Here is an 18293-nt window from a genome sequence, read left to right as displayed (position 1 = left end):
CACTCCTCAGGCGACAGAGTCATCCCATAATCTGGAAACAATTCCAAATGGTTTTATTGGACCTCTTACTTGTGGGTGCAAGGAAGGAGAACAATCCCTCTTCCTGCTAGAGGAAGCACTGGATCTTGAGCCAGCTGTATATTGGAGTTGGCTCTAAAGAAAAACAGAAAGCCAGACAATTTGAAGACATCCTTGGTGCCGAAATGGGCCTTGTGGTCTGCTCTAAGAAGCACTATTTCAAATGCAAGTCTCTCACCACCTGCATCCTCTTCTTAAAACAACATGTGTATACAGTACCTTTCCTTAATGTATCCTTCTCCCCGGCACAATAAACAGCATGTGTGTGGCAAGGAGAGGGTGACTACTGGAACAGCTATCCCACATGATGGACAATGCTTAAATCCTGGAGAGGGCACCACCCATGCAACTAACTAACTATTCTAACTACTATAACTAAACCTAAGTGTACTACTAAGCTACACTAACACTACATTATATACAATACATTCCCTGAGAAAATGAGAAAAAAACCTGTGTGAAATAAATCACCACACAGAATGCTCTAATTCTAGCTGTGGATGGTGTGTGGGAACAATGGGGGAGTTGGGGCAGCACTACTCTTAAATAGCCTCTAGCCTATCCTCTGGCCCTTAAATAGCCAGGGGAGAGGCTAGAGGCACAGGGCATGAGAACTATCCTAGGCAGAGTTCTCTGGCTTCAATGTCCTGGGTGTGTGCAATACACATGGAATACTCCTCTGTAACCACTCAAAGTAAATGAATGTTTAGCCCAGTAGTTAGGGCACACACAAGATGTGGGAGACCCAGGTTCAATCCTCCTCCCCCCTCCCCAGGCCCCATCCCCTGATGTGGAGAAAGGAGCTGAACTTGAATTTCTCATACTACAGAAGAGAGCCATAGGTACTGGTGGCTGGTGTGGGTTCTTCAATCTCTCCTGTTGAAGTTCCAATTTGCATAAATAATTAAATGGTGATTGGAGCAGGGACTTGAACTTTGGTGTCCTACTTTCTAGGAGAGTGCCCTAACTACCAGGCTATATAGAGTCATTGACTCTGGCCCAATGACTATTCACTGACATAATGACTATCAATTGCCATTATGTAATACTGTCTGTTAGGAGATACTTCTTCCTAACCCCCACTGTTGCAGTTTATACAGTCACATCAACAAGATCTGCGAAGAGGCTGTTACTGGCAGCCACTTTCCTAAGCAATACGAACTAGGTCGTGTGGGGCGGGGGGGTGAAGACTATCAACCTACACAGATATTTTTCCACAAGGAATTTACCTTGCAATCAACGAGCAATTATGAATCATGTTCTTTTCAACAAAAATACCCTGAGATTCATCAGTTTCAACAATCTTCCCATCCTGATACCATAACACTTGCATATCTTGATCAATATATGAAGCCATGCATTGGAAGGGCAGACTATCTCCTTCAAAGACAACCTGACGATGAGATGGAGTCATGTAGAAAGATGGTAATTCAAGAGGAGGTTCTAGAATCCAAGAGACCAAAAAAAAAAAAAAAAATCAACAAAACTTCAAATTTAAAAATGTAATAAGATTCTACACTTTATAGACTCACTCTGGATCTCTGTGTTAGCTGCCTTTTAAAAAAAGAGCTGGGAAGGATTTAAATATATTGTATTTCATAACGACTCATCTTCAGTTGACCTCCAATGAACTAACTGTATCTTTCAAAAACTGTATTCAGTCAGTTTAATAAATTACAGAAGCTGCTTGCCAGTCTAGTTCCAGAAGTAGGCATTTATATATTTCTAGGCATTCTAGGCAGAATATTTCACAAATATTAAATAACCTTCAAAACTGCAAGTGATATACATTAATATATTTAATATTTACAGACAGGCAACTTCCTCAAGATACCAGAGTGAATTAGTGCCACATCTACAAACAGAAACTCCAGGCCTTCACTCCCAGTCCCATGCTGCATGAACTTTACAATCATTAATTGATATGGAAGGAGTATACTTGGATTTTACGGTTACATTTCAGGATGCCTCAGATTTCTTATTTGGCTCTTCTATGGATGACTGGTCTCCAAGAAAGATAAAGAGGGAGGTGAATAGGACAATCTCTTTCTCCTTTTAACTATGAGGGACTTAGACTTGGAGTGCTTTGCATAACTCTAAGGAGTCTAACAGGAAAACCTGGGAAATAGAGGACAAACCCATCAGTTCTCTAGTTTTCATATAAAAACGCAAGTTTAGCTACTCCTCCTGTTTTTGAGAGCACTGCTCCTCCAAGGGTGAGAACACTATAAGATGAGGGGCCTAGCCAACAGCTTTCTCTCTGCTACCTGAAGTAGCAAGGCAGGCTGAAAACTACAGTCAATCTGTGGACCAGTTTAATAGAAGGAATCACCATAAACACTGCATAGAAGTGCCTAATTGAAGGACAGGAGAAACAATAAAGGATTAATTACTCACACTAAATAAACCCAGTATGCATTAATTATTAAGCATCATTTAGCTAGAATTCTTACCACATGTTAGAAGGTCCTGCTTAACAGATGTTACTAGTTGTGCCTGCAATGACTTGGGGTAGGCACATTTAGTTTCACGTACTGTTATATTTCTTTCCTTAAACCATTGATGCATCCACAATATGTTACAGTCACACAGAAGATAATCAGTCTGAAATTCTCTGTAACATGCAAAAGACAGATAATCACAAGAATGAATGTAATATTCAGTTTTCATGTTTACCCTCCTATTAGCTTTAGAATGCCTAACACAATTTACTACAAATTTCCCATAGAATCATAGAAATGTAGGACTGGAAGGGACCTCAAGTGATCATCTAATCCATCAGGATTTGTATCCCTAGACCATGAAAGTCAAGTGTCAATAATAGCAAAAGTTTTTAATATTGCACTATAATGTACTGTGTATTTAAAATTAGTTTCTAGATTATTATTCAACAATGATTTAAACTAGAGTAATTTATTTGTGCTGTAACTCACCAAAAATGTGAGGATTTCACTCCATGTATTGGATCCATGAAAATACTGCTCGGGCACAAGTTCTTAACTAGAAGTGTTTTCCTGCTTTTCTTCCTCCCGTGGTTCCTGTTCTGAATCTAAGGACACTGAGCAAGATCTGGATTTTTATTTCCTTCTCTTAAACCTACCTCTCCCTAGAGAACTGGTATCAGAAGACTTGGAAGGAGACAAGAGGAAGGACTCCTGTGCCTGCACCCAGGTTCAGCCTCCGGCATTTTTTCTGAGAGAATTTGGGTAAGGGAAAGCGCCCAATGACCATGGAGACATGTCTCTGTATGTCGTTCCCATTTTCTTTTTTTGTTTGCCAGAATTAATGCTCACCATCAGATTTTGAGGGTGAATGGGAGAATATTTGCTGGGAGAGCTCTGGGGATCTGCTAACTGAGGAGTAGAAATCTGATTCCCTGGACCTGATCTCTCTTATGCCCAGAACTGAATTCTTTTTCTTCATCTCCTGAAAAGGGAAGCTTTGACTGAGTCTATATAGAGAGGGTCAACCCTGCAGAAAAATTACTATGCCAGATCTGGGTTACCTGGTAAATCCCAGGATTTAGCCCTCTTCTGACCACAGTGCTCAACTGAGGCTGGCAGTAACTCAAAACCTGCTGGAGGAATCACCCTCCTGCTCTAGAAGGGCAAGGAATACCTGGCTGAGGTCTGCAAGAGAAACTCCAGTGGGGGCAGGAGGGGCAATCTGACACACCCTGTGCGTGAGCTCATAGCACCCTGCTGGGGAGATCCCTAGAAGGAAGGAGCAGGAGGTCTGTGCTGCTTGCCCCCTTAACACCTTCTCCTGAGTACTTTTCTGACTCAGGCACTTTTGAGGAAGGGCAATGAATGGTCAGCCTGGACAATGGTTGTGGCTGCGCTCCTGCATGCTACTGCCCAAGGCAGGGAGTTTGTCTCATTGCTAAAAGGGGCTCTTTTGTATCTTTTCCTCCCTCCTTTGCCACAGGAGGATAGACTGAAACATGTACCAGGGGCCTGTGCTTCTACTAGTCTGGGTCTAAATATGCCACTCCTGGCTTGAGAGAGGGACTCCATGAAAGACCCTGTGCCAGCTGACTCTGCTGAGATGTGCATGGATCCTAACTCATAGAGGACATGGATATCCCCATCCAAGCATTCCACAAGTGGGGTAAAGAAGACAACACATTTGTGCTTTCTCCTTCTTCTTGCCCTTTTCCTTCGTGCTGTACCATTTGATAGTGTGCTGGGGGCAGGGCAGGAGGCACTGATGGTGCCTCAGCAGTAGAGAAGAACTACACACATCTGCAGGACCACAAACACAGCTACAGAACTGAAATTTATGGTCAAAATAATTTGTATTTATTTATATATATATATATATATATATATATATATATATATATATATATAAATGAATTATTTTGGCCATAAATTTCAATTCTGTAGCTGTGTTTCTGGTCCTGTGGATGTGTGTAGTGTACACACACACCCACACCCAAAATAGGAGGACTTGCAAACTTCCCTGAAGGTATGGAGGCAATATACAACTGTCAGGTGCAGATCACCATGCCCTCCGCTATCAGTGACTAACAGGTCTGGTTCTGCCTAAGTAGTTGCACACAGCTAAGTCAGAGCAAGGTTTAACAGATCTATGGATCTTGTAGACAAAAGAGAATTTGTAGTAACTTCTTGGGCAGAGGGAGTAAAATAAATTTAGTGCTTACATGATCAACTGAATGGGTGCAATAACAGTTTATTTGAATAATACTATCCACTTGACTAAGGTTTATTTATTTATTTAGTAGAAAGAAGCATTTGCAAGAATAAAAAAAATCTATAACGGTAGAAGATTCAGATACAGATTAAAACAAGTTCTGTGCAGTGGTCACTCAAATGTGTGGCCTGTTTCTCTCATTACAGGCACTACTCGTGTAACCTGAATTGTGTTTTTTCTTCTCCATTAAAAGAAACCCCAGTAACTATGCTGATTAAAATATGCCTTTTTCACATAATTTATGATTTTCACTGATTCATAAAATCATCTCATTGTATGTATAACATAACACTCCCAGGTACAAAGACATCCAAATCCTCCATAAAAGGTCTGCTATAGTCAGCAAATAAGAAGTGCACCAATAATTTACATATCTAAATACAGCCTTTAAAAAGGGCCCCTTAGTCTGAACTGATTTGTTTTTAAATCTTTTTGTTAAAAATCTCTAACTTCATGTGTATTTTATTATTTCACTAGTAACAGCAAACAGTGCCCAAAAAATTATGCAACACCAAGGCACAAACACTTAACACTGAAACAATATTCCTAACCGAGGAGTTCTGATGCATGCCTTTTGGTCTTTATTAACAGGAATTCCTAAAGACACATTTAAAATACTAACATTGATATCCAAGATGATGTAGCAGGCCCTTTAAGTTCTTAGACAGACTCATGCTCTTCAGGACAGGGACCATTTTTAATAGCATAATGCTGAGAGTACTGTGAGAGCTCAAGAAATAAACTATGAATAATAATCAGAATTGGGTAATATTTTTCTTCATTTATAAGGCAAAGGCCTAGACTTTATTTAATACAAAATAATAATTAGCACATGGAGGGTAGGACTTTCAAAAGTTCTCAGTGCTTGCCTAACTCTTATCCCACTGACTTCAAAACGGAGAATAACTGAGTACTTTTGAAATCACATCCAAAGTGCTTTTCGTCTTCAATGTATGTCTAGCCCCTATACCATTTCCTCATGCAAAATTCTGCACCTCTATCAATCCATGCCGACTCAGAAAGAAACACATTGTTGTAATATGTTTAATAAACAAACCAAAATCTAAATTGCCAATGTCTTGTTGGGATAACGTTGAACGCATAGATTGGTCGGTCATAATCAAAAATATTGTGTATAGTTTGCTTTAATTTGATTGTTTTGCATTCAAAAAAGTCTACTGAAGCTCACCATGATTACTCTTTTAAACTGGTTTTTAAAATTGCTGAAAAAAAACTTTCCAAGATCATACAAATTAAAACTAAAATTAGAATTTACTTACAAAAACTTTAGTGAGTTAAGATGATCAAGGGTTCCTTGCGATAGTGAAGAAAACAAATTCCCTGAAAGATTTCTAGGAAATAAAATGGCAATAATTAAATTGTTTTACTTAAGCAATCCATTTAACATTAAGTCACATAATTAAACAACTCTTTCAAAATGTGTTTTCTTATTTTTAAAAAGTAACTTATGAAATGCCAATCATCTAAAGAGGACATTGGAGCAATCTTTAAAACATTAGATATTACAGTCTGAACCCGATGGCCCAGCTAGAGAACCTAACATCAAAATGTTGCCCCCATTCTTCTCTTTTATTTGAAAGTATTATGAGCTTGAGAATAATTATTCAAATAAAATATTTCTCATTTTAAACAAAAATGAAGTAATGTGTTGAAACATACACCACAAAAAAGCATATTTAAAATTTTATTTCAAAGTTGGTAAATAATCGGTTTTATCAGAAGGGTAGTGCAAGAAAAGAAATTGCTTAGATATACCATTATATTAAAAAAAAAGAAAAAGAAAAAAGTGTTTCACATTGCAGATTTTCTCCTGGCAGCTCATCTGGAAGTGTTGCGGAGACATCAAGCAACTCCTGGGGCAAAGGGAGTGCTCTGTGTCCCTGGAATGCAAACTTTTTGGCCAACTAAAAACTTTCAAGGTGTCCAAAGGACATCTCATCAAATCCTCAGCAAGGATTATAGTCACCTTGATGCTATGGGGTAAAGGACAAAAGTTAAGAAATAATATGATACCAAAATACTCTTTTAGGGAAAAATCTACATTATAAACTTGTATCCCTTTTCTTCTTTCCTATATTTTCTATGAATACAAAACTAGGAGAGGCAGTGCAGTGCAGCAGACAGGGCTTGGGACTGGTTCTATTCTTTATTCTCCCATTGACTAGCATACTGGGTGACTATAGGCAAGCAAAGTAGCTATTATGGCCTTGAGCTCGCAAAGCACTTAAGCTTGTGCTCAACTTTAAGTATAAGTAGTTCCAATGAAATAAAAAAAAAGATTGAACTACATGAGAATTATAAATTCTCTCTCAAACACATACAACAGAATTATACTTACAATCTAACAAGATTTATGAGTCCTCTAAATATATCTGCATTCAGACAGCCAATTTTGTTATTACTTAAGTCTCTACAAGGATAAAAAGCAAAACAAATATTAATTATTCATTTCATCATACAATATATACACTACAAAAATGGTTCTTTAACTGGTTTACCTGAATAATGAGTCATGCTAAACATAGTCTTCATGAACAGAAAACACAAAATGTTGGCCTATCTGATTATGTGCTCAACACTTTCAAAAGGCTTTTGTTATTTATGCCAGGACAACACCAGAAAAGGCTTGCTGTCATAATTATACCACTGAAACTAGGCCTGTATATACCCATAGCGTAGAACAGCTCATACCAACAAAAAAGTGCTTTTGTCAATACAGTTTCTCCTGGTTCCCCAAGCAAAATATGAGACATTGTCAAAAGCACTTTTATGCTGGTATAAAACTTTGTCTACACAACACTAAGTCTTTTGCCAGTATAGAAACATCAAAAATATCACACCTGTAACCAACACTATTTTACCAGGAAGTGTCTAGTGTACATTTTGCTTTATTCAAATTGCAAAATGGCCCCATTAAAGAAAATTCAGGCCCAAATTTGCATTGGAGTGTGTGTGTGTGTGTGTGTGTGTGTGTGTGTGTAACTACTACTTAACGTAAGGTATATAGATTTGGTCCTTCAACTGTTTATTTTGATGTCTTCAAAGCATGGCTACCACATTTAATTTCCTTTTAGGCAAAGCAAGTGATTTTTTCAATGATACACACCCTTGGAATCTATGTGAAGAAGTAAGTGCTCCTGCCAGTGAACTCATCATCGAAAGTCATAGGAAGGCACACGCATTTTACAATCATTACAGTTTTGAGGAGTTAAAAAACTAAAACTAAATACTATCAACTAGTTTCTTTCAAGAGCCTAAACATTTAATGAAGCTGGAAGGGGACTCTCGGCTCCTACTATCCTACATAGGGTGGGTCCGTCCGTCTGTCCTTCTTTCTATCTATCATAAGGTTTTATGCTGCCACGCATCACCGAAGCATCACAGCACCTTCCACATAAAATCAATTAGTAATATCAAGTCCCTAATGAACCCCATGGATCATCTGGCTTTTCTCTGTTTTGGGAATATAAAAGGTTATGTCTTTGATTTGTTTGCATTTTTACAAAGGAAGCAGGGCAGGCAGAATGGGTTTTAGTACTGTGGGTATTTTTTTTTTAAAAATGATGGAAACACTTTGACAAAGAGAAAGGTTTTGCAACATTTCCTAAAGATGGTCTCTAGGTTTGCCTAAACTCCTCTGGAAATTAATTCCAGAGCAAGAACCCCTCAACAAAAATGGTTTGTCCTCAGCTCTCAGATGCTTCATTATGCTCTTTGCAATCTGCACTGCCCTACAACTAGTCTCAGTAGTCAATAAATTTCATATAGCTGTGACTTGTTCCATCAGCTGTTTTGAAGATAGTACCAAGATCTTAAACTGGCAACAGCCGATGGGCTTGATGTGTTCACAGCAGCCCAAATCATAGAGGAAGTTTTCAGACAGCAGAAGCAGACCATGCATTGTTTTCACACTAAGCTTCAGATATAACACTTTCTACTAATAGTCTGGAGAAGATAAGTAAACAGAATGCTGTGGCTAGAGGTCATCACACAATGGAGGAAACATGGATGTTACACGAACATCCAAGCCTTATCTGGAGTCAAACAGGACCCTAAGGCTTCACACCACTTGGTATTGATGGAACAGTTTCCCAACAAGTCCTTCCAAACATTCCTTCCTTCCAACAAGCATCATTTCGGTCTTGCCTAGGCTGAATTTCAGCCAGCTGCTTTTCATCCAGGAACTGACGTCTTGAAGGTATTTGGACAACTGAATCATCAGCATACTGTTGGCAGTTTTATAGCTCTCCATAGGACTCCACAGGTGAGGTGCTTCAGAAAAGAGGACCAGTTACCAGTCACACTCTCAGAGTTCTGTTAGAGATGAAAGACTGGCACCATTGTAGTGTTGTGCGGCCCACTCCCACTATTTCACATGAGCGATTTAGCAGTATTTAAGAAACAAGTTTTTAGCTGAGCCAGTTAAACATTTTAATTTTTTTAAATGCTTACATTTTAAGCACATGCTTAAGAACTTTCCTTAACTGAGGCCTTATTGACTGATTTATATAGTGCCTATCACATTAGCTAATTAGGGGCTACCAAGGTATTTCTAGAGCACTGGTCTCCACAGTATCTGGATACTAAACAGCACCAAAAATTCTATAACTTAAAAGCAGCTGCACAGATATTTTTTAAAATCTTTCAAGAAAAGAAATAAAGAAGGATGGTTCTCGTGGTGAGGTCTCATTTTCTAAGTTTCAGCCTGGGACAAGTTTTTACAGCCTAGATATAAATCCAAGAAATATGTATGATAGGAGAGTTGGCACAACCTTAATAAAGTGGCATTAACAGCACTGTAACTTGCACTAAGATATTAGTAACTAGGGACTTGGTATTCTTCTATGACCTTTTTAAGACAGTCACCATGAAGTAGTTCTTTGTACTTCAGAGGGTTATTCCTGATGACATCAAAGTAATGGATGAACATGAAGCCACTTGTGGTTCAAGACATAATACACAGGAAGAGTGACAGTGTAATTACTGACAGAAAATACCCTATAAACCTGGTTATGAAAGGCTGGCAAGCCATATGTAGCTCTTCCTAGTGTGGTTCCACTCAGAAAAGCAGCACTGAAAATGGCTACATGAAGTTTCGTGAGTGGTCTTTCAATGATTTTTATATTAAATGTGCTCAATTACAGGAGATGGTGATTTTGTTTGCTTTTAAACTACCAACCCCTCAAACAATCTTTAATCTGAAAAAAATCATATAACTAACTAAAAATGATACTTACAGTCTTTTTAGAAATGAAAGTCCCATAAAAGCTCCTGGTTCTATAGTACTAATAAGATTGTTCTTTAGGTCCCTGTTAAAAAAAAGTGTAAAAGAGAAAGGTCAAATAGTAAATTCATGGCTGAGAAATTGACATTTTATATGTAGACCGAACACCTTTAAATTGCAAATGAGCTTCCTTCAGACTTGTTTGAGTTGTCAGAGAGCACAGAATACATATTTATTTTTTCTAACATTAGAAACATTTTTCAAATTTTACTCATTTATCTTTTACATTTTTCCACAATAAGGGCTATAAACATTTCTTGTTTTCATTAAATATGCCATCAGTTGTTTCTCAGAAGGGAAAGGAAACAGTTCAAGATATCTTATCACGCAGTAAGGGTGGGAATCTGTCAAAGATATATTACATTGTGCTAATTAGACTGTATATTAACCTGCATTGCACAGTATGCACTGTGCTTTTTCTTTTCTGCTATCTGAGTTTTACTGCTCTGTGTTGACCAACAGTTGAACAAAGAAAGGGAGTGCCCACTGAATTCAATGTCCATGCCCTCCTCAGGAGCCATAACTGGGAGCCAGGGCCGCGAATGGAGCTGAGGCCTGGGCGCCAGCCACCCAGGGTCAGGCACCGAGGCTGAAGCAGAGATGGGGAAAGAGCGGGGCTGGGTGGCACTTCCTCTCCATCTCCGTAGAGGCTGGCTCAGGCCACACTGCACCCCCGAAGGTTCCTCTGTGATCCCTTAGGGGGATACTCCCTACACTTTGAGGACCTCTGGTGTAGGGTGAGTGCCTTGGATCAGGACCCCAGAGAGAGTTAGGAAAGAAATGAACTTGAAACATTCAAAGAAAGGATTTTAAATTCAAAATTTCTAAAAAATAAGATTGTAAAGTGAAAAGATTCATGGTGATTATCCCAATGTTATAACTATTTTATGAACTCTAAGTTTGATTTGTGCTTTTGGTTCTTACTTTGATTCTCAAATTAAACTGTAGGTGTAATGTGTAAGAGAAATTATCTGTCTGGCCAGTATTTACATAGTTTTAGAACAAACAAACTCAGCAGATGAACTCTAAAAAAATTTCCCATCTCCTTATTATCTCAAACTATTGGCTGCTTACCAATTTAATCTGAAACTTCTCTTGTGTTTTTTCTCTGGGGTAAAATTCTGGCTCCGCTGACAGTGAGTTTCCTCATTGACGTCAGTGGGGCCAGGATTTCATCCTTGAAGTCTAAATCCCCTCTAATTTAAACACATAGCTGTATTTATTTTGATTAGTCACAGATTTGATGCATTTATTTCTAAACATTTGCTCAGCACACTAGGGCTACCAAACTGCTGCTGCAATCCAAAAAATCATAAACCTTGGGGGGGTGGGGTGTCTAAAATTCCCAGTTAAAGTTAAAGGACGGGAAGGGACGGGGGAGAAGAGAAGTATCTCCTAAATCTACTACATTGCTGAATATTCTGCCACCAGATAAAGGCACCCATCCCTCAAACAATGGGATAAAGTCTCTACATCTACAGTCACATACGTATGCTTACATCCAAGTGTAAGTTTCACCACTAGAGGATTAGTACACCATGAAGCCTGAGGGGACCTTTTGAGGCAAGAAGAGCTTTGTAGCTTGCTGCTGTGAATTTAAGGTCTCATGGAAGTATAACTCCATGGAGTGCTCCTTCTCATCTCACTTATTTGGACTATCTTTCCCAGTGCAATGATTAGGAGTCCACCTTCTCTCTGAGCAATGGTGGGAAGAGACAGTAACCCAGAGGCCTGGAGGACTATACAGCCAGCTTTCCTCAAAGGTGCTGCTGACTTAGCTACTGATGCTATGACAGATATGAGAAGACTACACACCACCTTCCCATTGCTCATAGATTGCGCACAGCGAACAGGAGGCATTTATTCTTTGGATTATTTTAGTTTTATTTATAAAACCATCTCTACATTGCTTTAGGTACATTTACAAATGCACAAAATACAAATTAATAAAATTGCAGACATGGACCATATTACCATTCCTTGACTCTCCATATCCACCTAAATTGAAACTCTCCCCCATGGAAAAATCTATTAAAACGTTCTTGGCAACATGCCCTGGAAGTCTACTAATCCAGGTTATTACGAACCACAATGGAGTAAGTGAATTCCAGAGTCAAGGACTTCTAAGGTACTTCCTGCAGCCCTTTCTTGTTTAAACCTGGGAAGGGAAGATTACTCACCCTGTGCAGCAACTGAGGTTGTGTGTTCCACTATGGGTGCTCCTCTTTAGGTGTGCTTGCATCCCTGCAACTAGAATTAGAGATCTTCGGCAGCAGTGCTCACTGGACCACATATGCACTCCTCCCCTTCTTGTGCCATAAGCAGCAGCTATATACCACTGTGCAGTCCAACCACCCTCAGGTTCCTTCTTTACTACAGAGTCCATGTTTGAACTCCAAAGCAGAGGGGAAGAGGGCTGGTAGTGGAGCACCTATATGGACACACATCTCAAAGAACCTCAGTTTGGTCATGCTAAACTTTGTCTACACTAAGGCTTTTCCCGGTATATACACTTGGATTCATCGGTAGTGCTGATATTGGAGGTCCATGGGCAGTCAATGGAGCTAAGTCTCATTGCCGAAGACGTTGAGATTACCAAACTTGTGGGGGACCATTTCCTCTGGGATGCCTCCTTGATAGGTGAGCTTCGAGTTCATTTTTTGCCATCTTTATGAGAATCTGGAGATTTTCTCTTTACAGCGGGCAGTGAGTGTGAGGTGGCAGATGACAGTTCCAAAGATGACCGCTGTCCACAAGAGGTATTGGGGCCAGGGTCTGAGTCTGGCCATAGTGCACTCTGCATCCTTAAAAGTTTTAACTTCAGGTCACAGTTCTTTGAGTCCACGCTTTTAAGTTGAGGCAATTTGTGCACTTCTGTGGTATGTGCCCCTCTCCCAAGCAACAAATGCACCGTGAGTGCCTGTTGCTTACAAGGATGGCAGGAGAGAGGCACCTCTTAAACCCAGAGGATCCGGGCATAACCCTATGCAGGAAGAACTTCCCTGTAGGGAAGAACATAGAAAAAATACTATTCTAACCTAAGTAGTAATGGGGAGGATAGAAAATAAAGAAATGAAAGCAACTATCAACTATATACTTTTGACAGAAACACTAACACTACTACTTTTCTATGAAGGTCTGAACTATAGCTTCTGTTCCAGACCAGAGGAGCTTGAGATGGGACTGAGGGCGGTTGGACTTCACAGCACTACATAGCCACTGCTCGCTGCTCTAGGCTGGGAGAAACACATGTGCGGCCCAATAGGCACTGCTACTGAAGATCTCTGATCCTAGACGCAGGGACACAAGCACACTTAAAGTGGAGCGTCCACAAGGACACTACTCACAGAAGAATTGCTAGTTCAAGAACCTCACCAAATCTCAACTGCCATAGAACCACATGAAAAGAGAGAGGCAGACATTTAGAGTTTTATCACTTAAAACTTATATATACACATACTGGTGGCAAGGAACAAGAACTTAAATTTAAAAATTCTGGAAGGCAGTGGATATAGGACTTGGGATTGAAAAGGAAAATGAGCTGGTTTTATCTATAAATAACCTGCCAAACCTAAATCTATCTTCTCAAAGAATGGCAAAAGCTCTTAAAAACAAAAAGGTAACACTTGCCAGACCTTTCACAGAAGCTATAAAAAAAACATTCATGCCTTGACTCAGGAAAGCATTTAAACATTTGCTCAAGTCTCCGTATTCAGGATTGCACTTAAGAATACACTTAACTTTAAATACCTACTTAAATGCCACTGACTTAGTGATTAAAAATACCTACAATTACTAGAGCTGAAATAATTTAAAGAAAACTATTTTACTTATTTTACATACTTATGCTATTTATTTTTTGTATTACAAGCAGTTTAGACAACAGATTAGTTTAACTTTAGTTATAGTCAGCTTTACTTTGTGGTTCTCATGCAATTGCAATGCTGTGATGTTTGGGCTACAAATACTACAGAAAACTGTTTAAATCCCCCTGAAAAAAAATGAACACCTTTCAGATTTTTAAATTCATGAATATTGACTAGAATTCTATTGATTAGGTGTGCACTTAAAAAAAAGCAAAACCTTAACTTTGGACTTAAACTACATGAGTGCCTTAAAATAAACAATTTAAAACCTTTTATGAGTCAACAGAGCAGTTAATTAGTCTAAAAAAATTTCTTATAAATTAGCTGTCAGTACTGAGTTAATTTTGAGCTCTTTAAAAGTGTGATATACAGAAGTTATCTCTGGCAGCTCTTCAGCATTCCTGAAAGACGCTGAATACACATACAGCCGGTGAAACTGTCCCGACCTCCAGGTTCAAAAGCAGTTTCTAAATAAAGATATAAGTGGTAAGCAAATTGAGAAACCACATTAGAACCATTCTGAGGAGGATAAAGAATCTTGTCAGAAGATGTTGCTTTTTTCCTACTAGCAATTCTGTTGACACATACATTTACAATCTTAACAACAACAAATGAAGCAACTTATCACCACTTTTAAATTATTTCTCGTGAATAAAGTTCAGCCAGTATGATGCACTTGTTATCTTTATATAAACTGTTTACTAAACTAAATTAATTTAAAAATAAATACAGTCAAACACTCCTGTAGCGCTCTATTAAGAACAGTTCCTAAGATAAAGCAATGTTGCAAATACCTTAGACTTTGGTCCATCAACATATCTGCTCCCCCTGCCACAACAGACTGGGAATTCAGTGTCACTATTAGAAATACTGCTACAATAAAGCAGGGTGGATTGATTTAAATAAAGGTGATTTAAATCAGTGATTTAAATCAAGTTTCCCACTAATACGTCTTCACATATTTCTTAAACAATGGTGCAAATCTGATCACTAAAACATGTTAATTTACAACTCAATACAGCATTTTATAACATCTAGGAGGATATACTTTGTGTAATATTTTAGATAACTTGATTTTTATTAATTTAGGAAATAGTACATAATACTCATTACCTGTGTCAAGCTTTACATCTGGGGACGAGAATGTTAGCAAGAAAATGAGGTGGAATTAGTGCTTGATCCATTTGCTTCTTTACTGCCTGCAGTTTAACTTTCTGGTGAGATATTTCTTTCTTCAATGTCTCTTGAAGTGCCTTCCAAATTTCGACAGCATCAGCAATGAAGCAACAATTTCTCTGAACTTTGTTTAAGGCTATGGATATAGGCTTCAGTATACTGAGCATGTCCTCTACATTCCTCTTTAATCCAGTATTAGATACTCTGGATGTGATATTTCCATCTATTTTATCATGGTTTTCTTCACAACGTTTATGAGAATAGGCCAGTTCTTAATAAATTGCTCAAATCAACCACAGAATTCCATCAAATATCTTGAGGGAGAATTAGTTTGGATCCTCCTGCTCTCTTCAGTGAAGCTGAAGCAAAATGGTTGTTACGGAAGAATTTTGCGACATCAACAACATATCCTTTTATTCCTGGAGAGATTTACTTAAGTCTTTGGCTAAAAGATGCATTAAATGGGCACTGCAGCCATATCTTATTAAGGAACATCCTTCCATTTCTTCTTCTAAGTATCTTCTCTTCTTTGCCATGTTTGCAGCATTGTCTGTGACAAAGCTGCACACATGACAGTTGAAATCACACTTATACTAAAAGGCATAGAGAGAGTCTTGAGGAATGATGCATTGCAAAGTGAATTATTTAAGTTACTAATCGGTTGATATACATGGTTCTTCAGACATATCCACATCTTCAGCCACATCATTTTCTCCCAATAAGCAGTTTTCATTATGATGTTTCATTCTTGCAACTAGGCCCTGCATCACCTTCTTGCACTGCTTACACTTGACATGTTTTCCTTTTTACCCAGGTAAGGAATTTCCTTAAAAAATTCCCAGATAGGGTCTCTCTTATGCCCAGAAGCCATGACAGTTTTTCTGTGGCAAAAGTTTGGGGGAATATAGGAAGCTGTGTGTGTACTGAATAATGTCTTCCCTTTTTCTTTCCCGTCCACTCCACTGTTCCTTTCTTCTCTGCCTCTGTCCTTTGTCTCTCTGTTTTTAAGACAGTGTCTTAACTAACTCCTCTGCCTTGCTTGGCCCAGTTCCACCACCACATAAGCACAGAACAACAATCCTATCTAGCCTGTGTCTTTCTTTGCTGAGAAACAGAAACTGAAAGCCCAGGACTTTCAAGAAGCAAGAGCTGGCAGTTATGCTGGACAGACTAGAGCCATTAATTCATTTTTATGAGACAGTAAATGTAGTTTTAGCATGTTTGTGATGAGATTTAATTGTAACTGTTATTTTTTAAACAAGAGAGAAATTTAGTATTTTATTGATGATTTTTAAAAAAATTTTAAAATCGGATTTAAATTAAAAAATCCAATTTTAATTTTTTTAAAATCATTTTTATCCACCCTGCAATAAAGCAAGGATCAGCTAACAAAGCTGTGTTACAGTGGTCACTCCTAAAAAACTTGCCAATTGCCTTAAATATAGATACGGTAACCTCAGTATTTGTATTACTCTATATACTTACTATGGTGAAATAACCTGTTTTTGCAAAATTACAGGTAAGTAATTTAAGGCATTACCGAGGCAACTCACAATTTTTTTTAAAAAAGGTGATCACTACTGTACTGTTAAAAAAAAAGTTCAATAACTCATATTATGAAAATACCTTGTATGTCAATCTGTATTAAATGCAAATATTAAAATAAAAAGACAGTAATACAAATCCCCTTAATGAGGACCATATGATCTCTCATCAAACTAGTTGAAAAATAAACCAATTTTAGAAATAAGGAAAGACCCAATCCAATATGCCTGTAACTTTTTAGTATAAAAGAAGTAAAAATTCACTTTTTACTTTTTCCATTATATACTTTCTGTTCCCCTTCTATCCAAAAAGAAATCTAGGCATTTCTTGAACTCATTTATATCACAGTAAAGTTCCCAATAGGGAGCCCTGCTGGAACTAAATAAATCCAGAGTGGAGCAGAATTCATAATAAATTCTGAGAAAGATCTGCCAGTACTTACACTGTACGTAATGCAAGTAGTTTTGGCACAAAATTTTTTATTGAAGGCTACAAAAAAGTTTCTGTACTGCCCGTGATTTGAGTTTGCCTGAATTATTTCTCACTGGATAAGACACTATTCTTTGATTTAACTGTCTTCAACAGTACTATGGCTTGCTCTGTATTTTTATTATCCTTCTCATGAAACTATTCTAGTAGGTTTCCTTTTAACTCCTAGTTCCCTAACTTTCATCAAGGTTTTATTTCCCATCTTTTGAAGCTTGAACAAGCCTGAGCTATTTATCTTTATCAGTACCTTCCATAATTTTGAAAACATCAGTAATGTACTTTGAAGCTTCTCTTTTCCAGTTAGAACCCACTGCATTTGTTCAAATCTTTATATACATTCTTTATATCTACTATCTCTTAAAATATGATATATCTTTCCCATTTCAAGGGGGTTAGGCACCAGTACTGACCAAAGCATTCTAGAAGGGAAAAATCATATTACCTTGTTTTGTAGTCTACCCCTTGCTAATACATTCTATTATCATATTTGACTTTTTTTCTTAATTGCAGCTGTGCAGTAGGCCAATTGTTCTACTAATTTTTCTGCAGTAATCCTTAAAATATTTTCTAAGAAGTTGATAGCTCATTTAGTATTTATTTCCTAACATGGTACCTTAGTGAAAGGTGAAGTAGTTATGCTTGAATTTTGTTTACCATCTAAATAATCCAAATCCTTTTGGATCTTGACTGCATAGTACTTTCTTCATTGCTGAAACTCCACTTTTTTAAATCTATGAATTTGGAATTCTCATTTTCAATAGTTTCATTCAAACCAAGCATCTATTTGAAAGTGATTCTGATGTGCGTCTCTCAAAACACTTTTCCAATGCAAATTTTTTTTTTATTGCTACTATGATGCTACTATTTATATGCTACTTATATGTACAGATTTATATGTACCCAAGATCTTTAAACTATTATTAAAATTAGCTGCTTGTCTCAGCCTGAAGTGGAACACTACGATGATGATCACAGATAACACACAGGCAAACAACCCTCCATGGCCTATTTGGATGTTAATGCAGAAATGACTATTCAGAGGGGAAAATATTTGAATACTATGAAAATATGCTTGGTCATTAAATAAAGGAGGCCAGTCCATCCCCACTGCTTTCAAA

General features: G+C 37.9%; 1 protein-coding gene across 1 annotated transcript in view; it reads right to left on the bottom strand.

The window, feature by feature from the left end:
• ADGRA3 (adhesion G protein-coupled receptor A3) overlaps nucleotides 1-18293 on the bottom strand; it is a 105923-nt gene that overhangs the window by 59723 nt on the left and 27907 nt on the right. Inside the window, exons 3-7 of the mRNA XM_067530338.1 lie at nucleotides 10053-10124; nucleotides 7154-7225; nucleotides 6075-6146; nucleotides 2532-2692; nucleotides 1308-1521 (exon numbers count right to left, since the gene is read on the bottom strand). Of these exons, the coding sequence (XP_067386439.1) occupies nucleotides 1308-1521; nucleotides 2532-2692; nucleotides 6075-6146; nucleotides 7154-7225; nucleotides 10053-10124 (591 nt within the window). The remainder of the gene's footprint in view (nucleotides 1-1307; nucleotides 1522-2531; nucleotides 2693-6074; nucleotides 6147-7153; nucleotides 7226-10052; nucleotides 10125-18293) is intronic.

Source organism: Emydura macquarii, unplaced genomic scaffold (assembly GCF_026122565.2).
Source record: "Emydura macquarii macquarii isolate MOO-44397 ecotype Brisbane River unplaced genomic scaffold, CSIRO-AGI_Emac_v2 contig_3062, whole genome shotgun sequence".
Classification (NCBI taxonomy): domain Eukaryota; kingdom Metazoa; phylum Chordata; order Testudines; family Chelidae; genus Emydura; species Emydura macquarii.
Note: the sequence above shows the minus strand (reverse complement) of the source record. Positions and strands in the feature narration are given on the sequence as shown.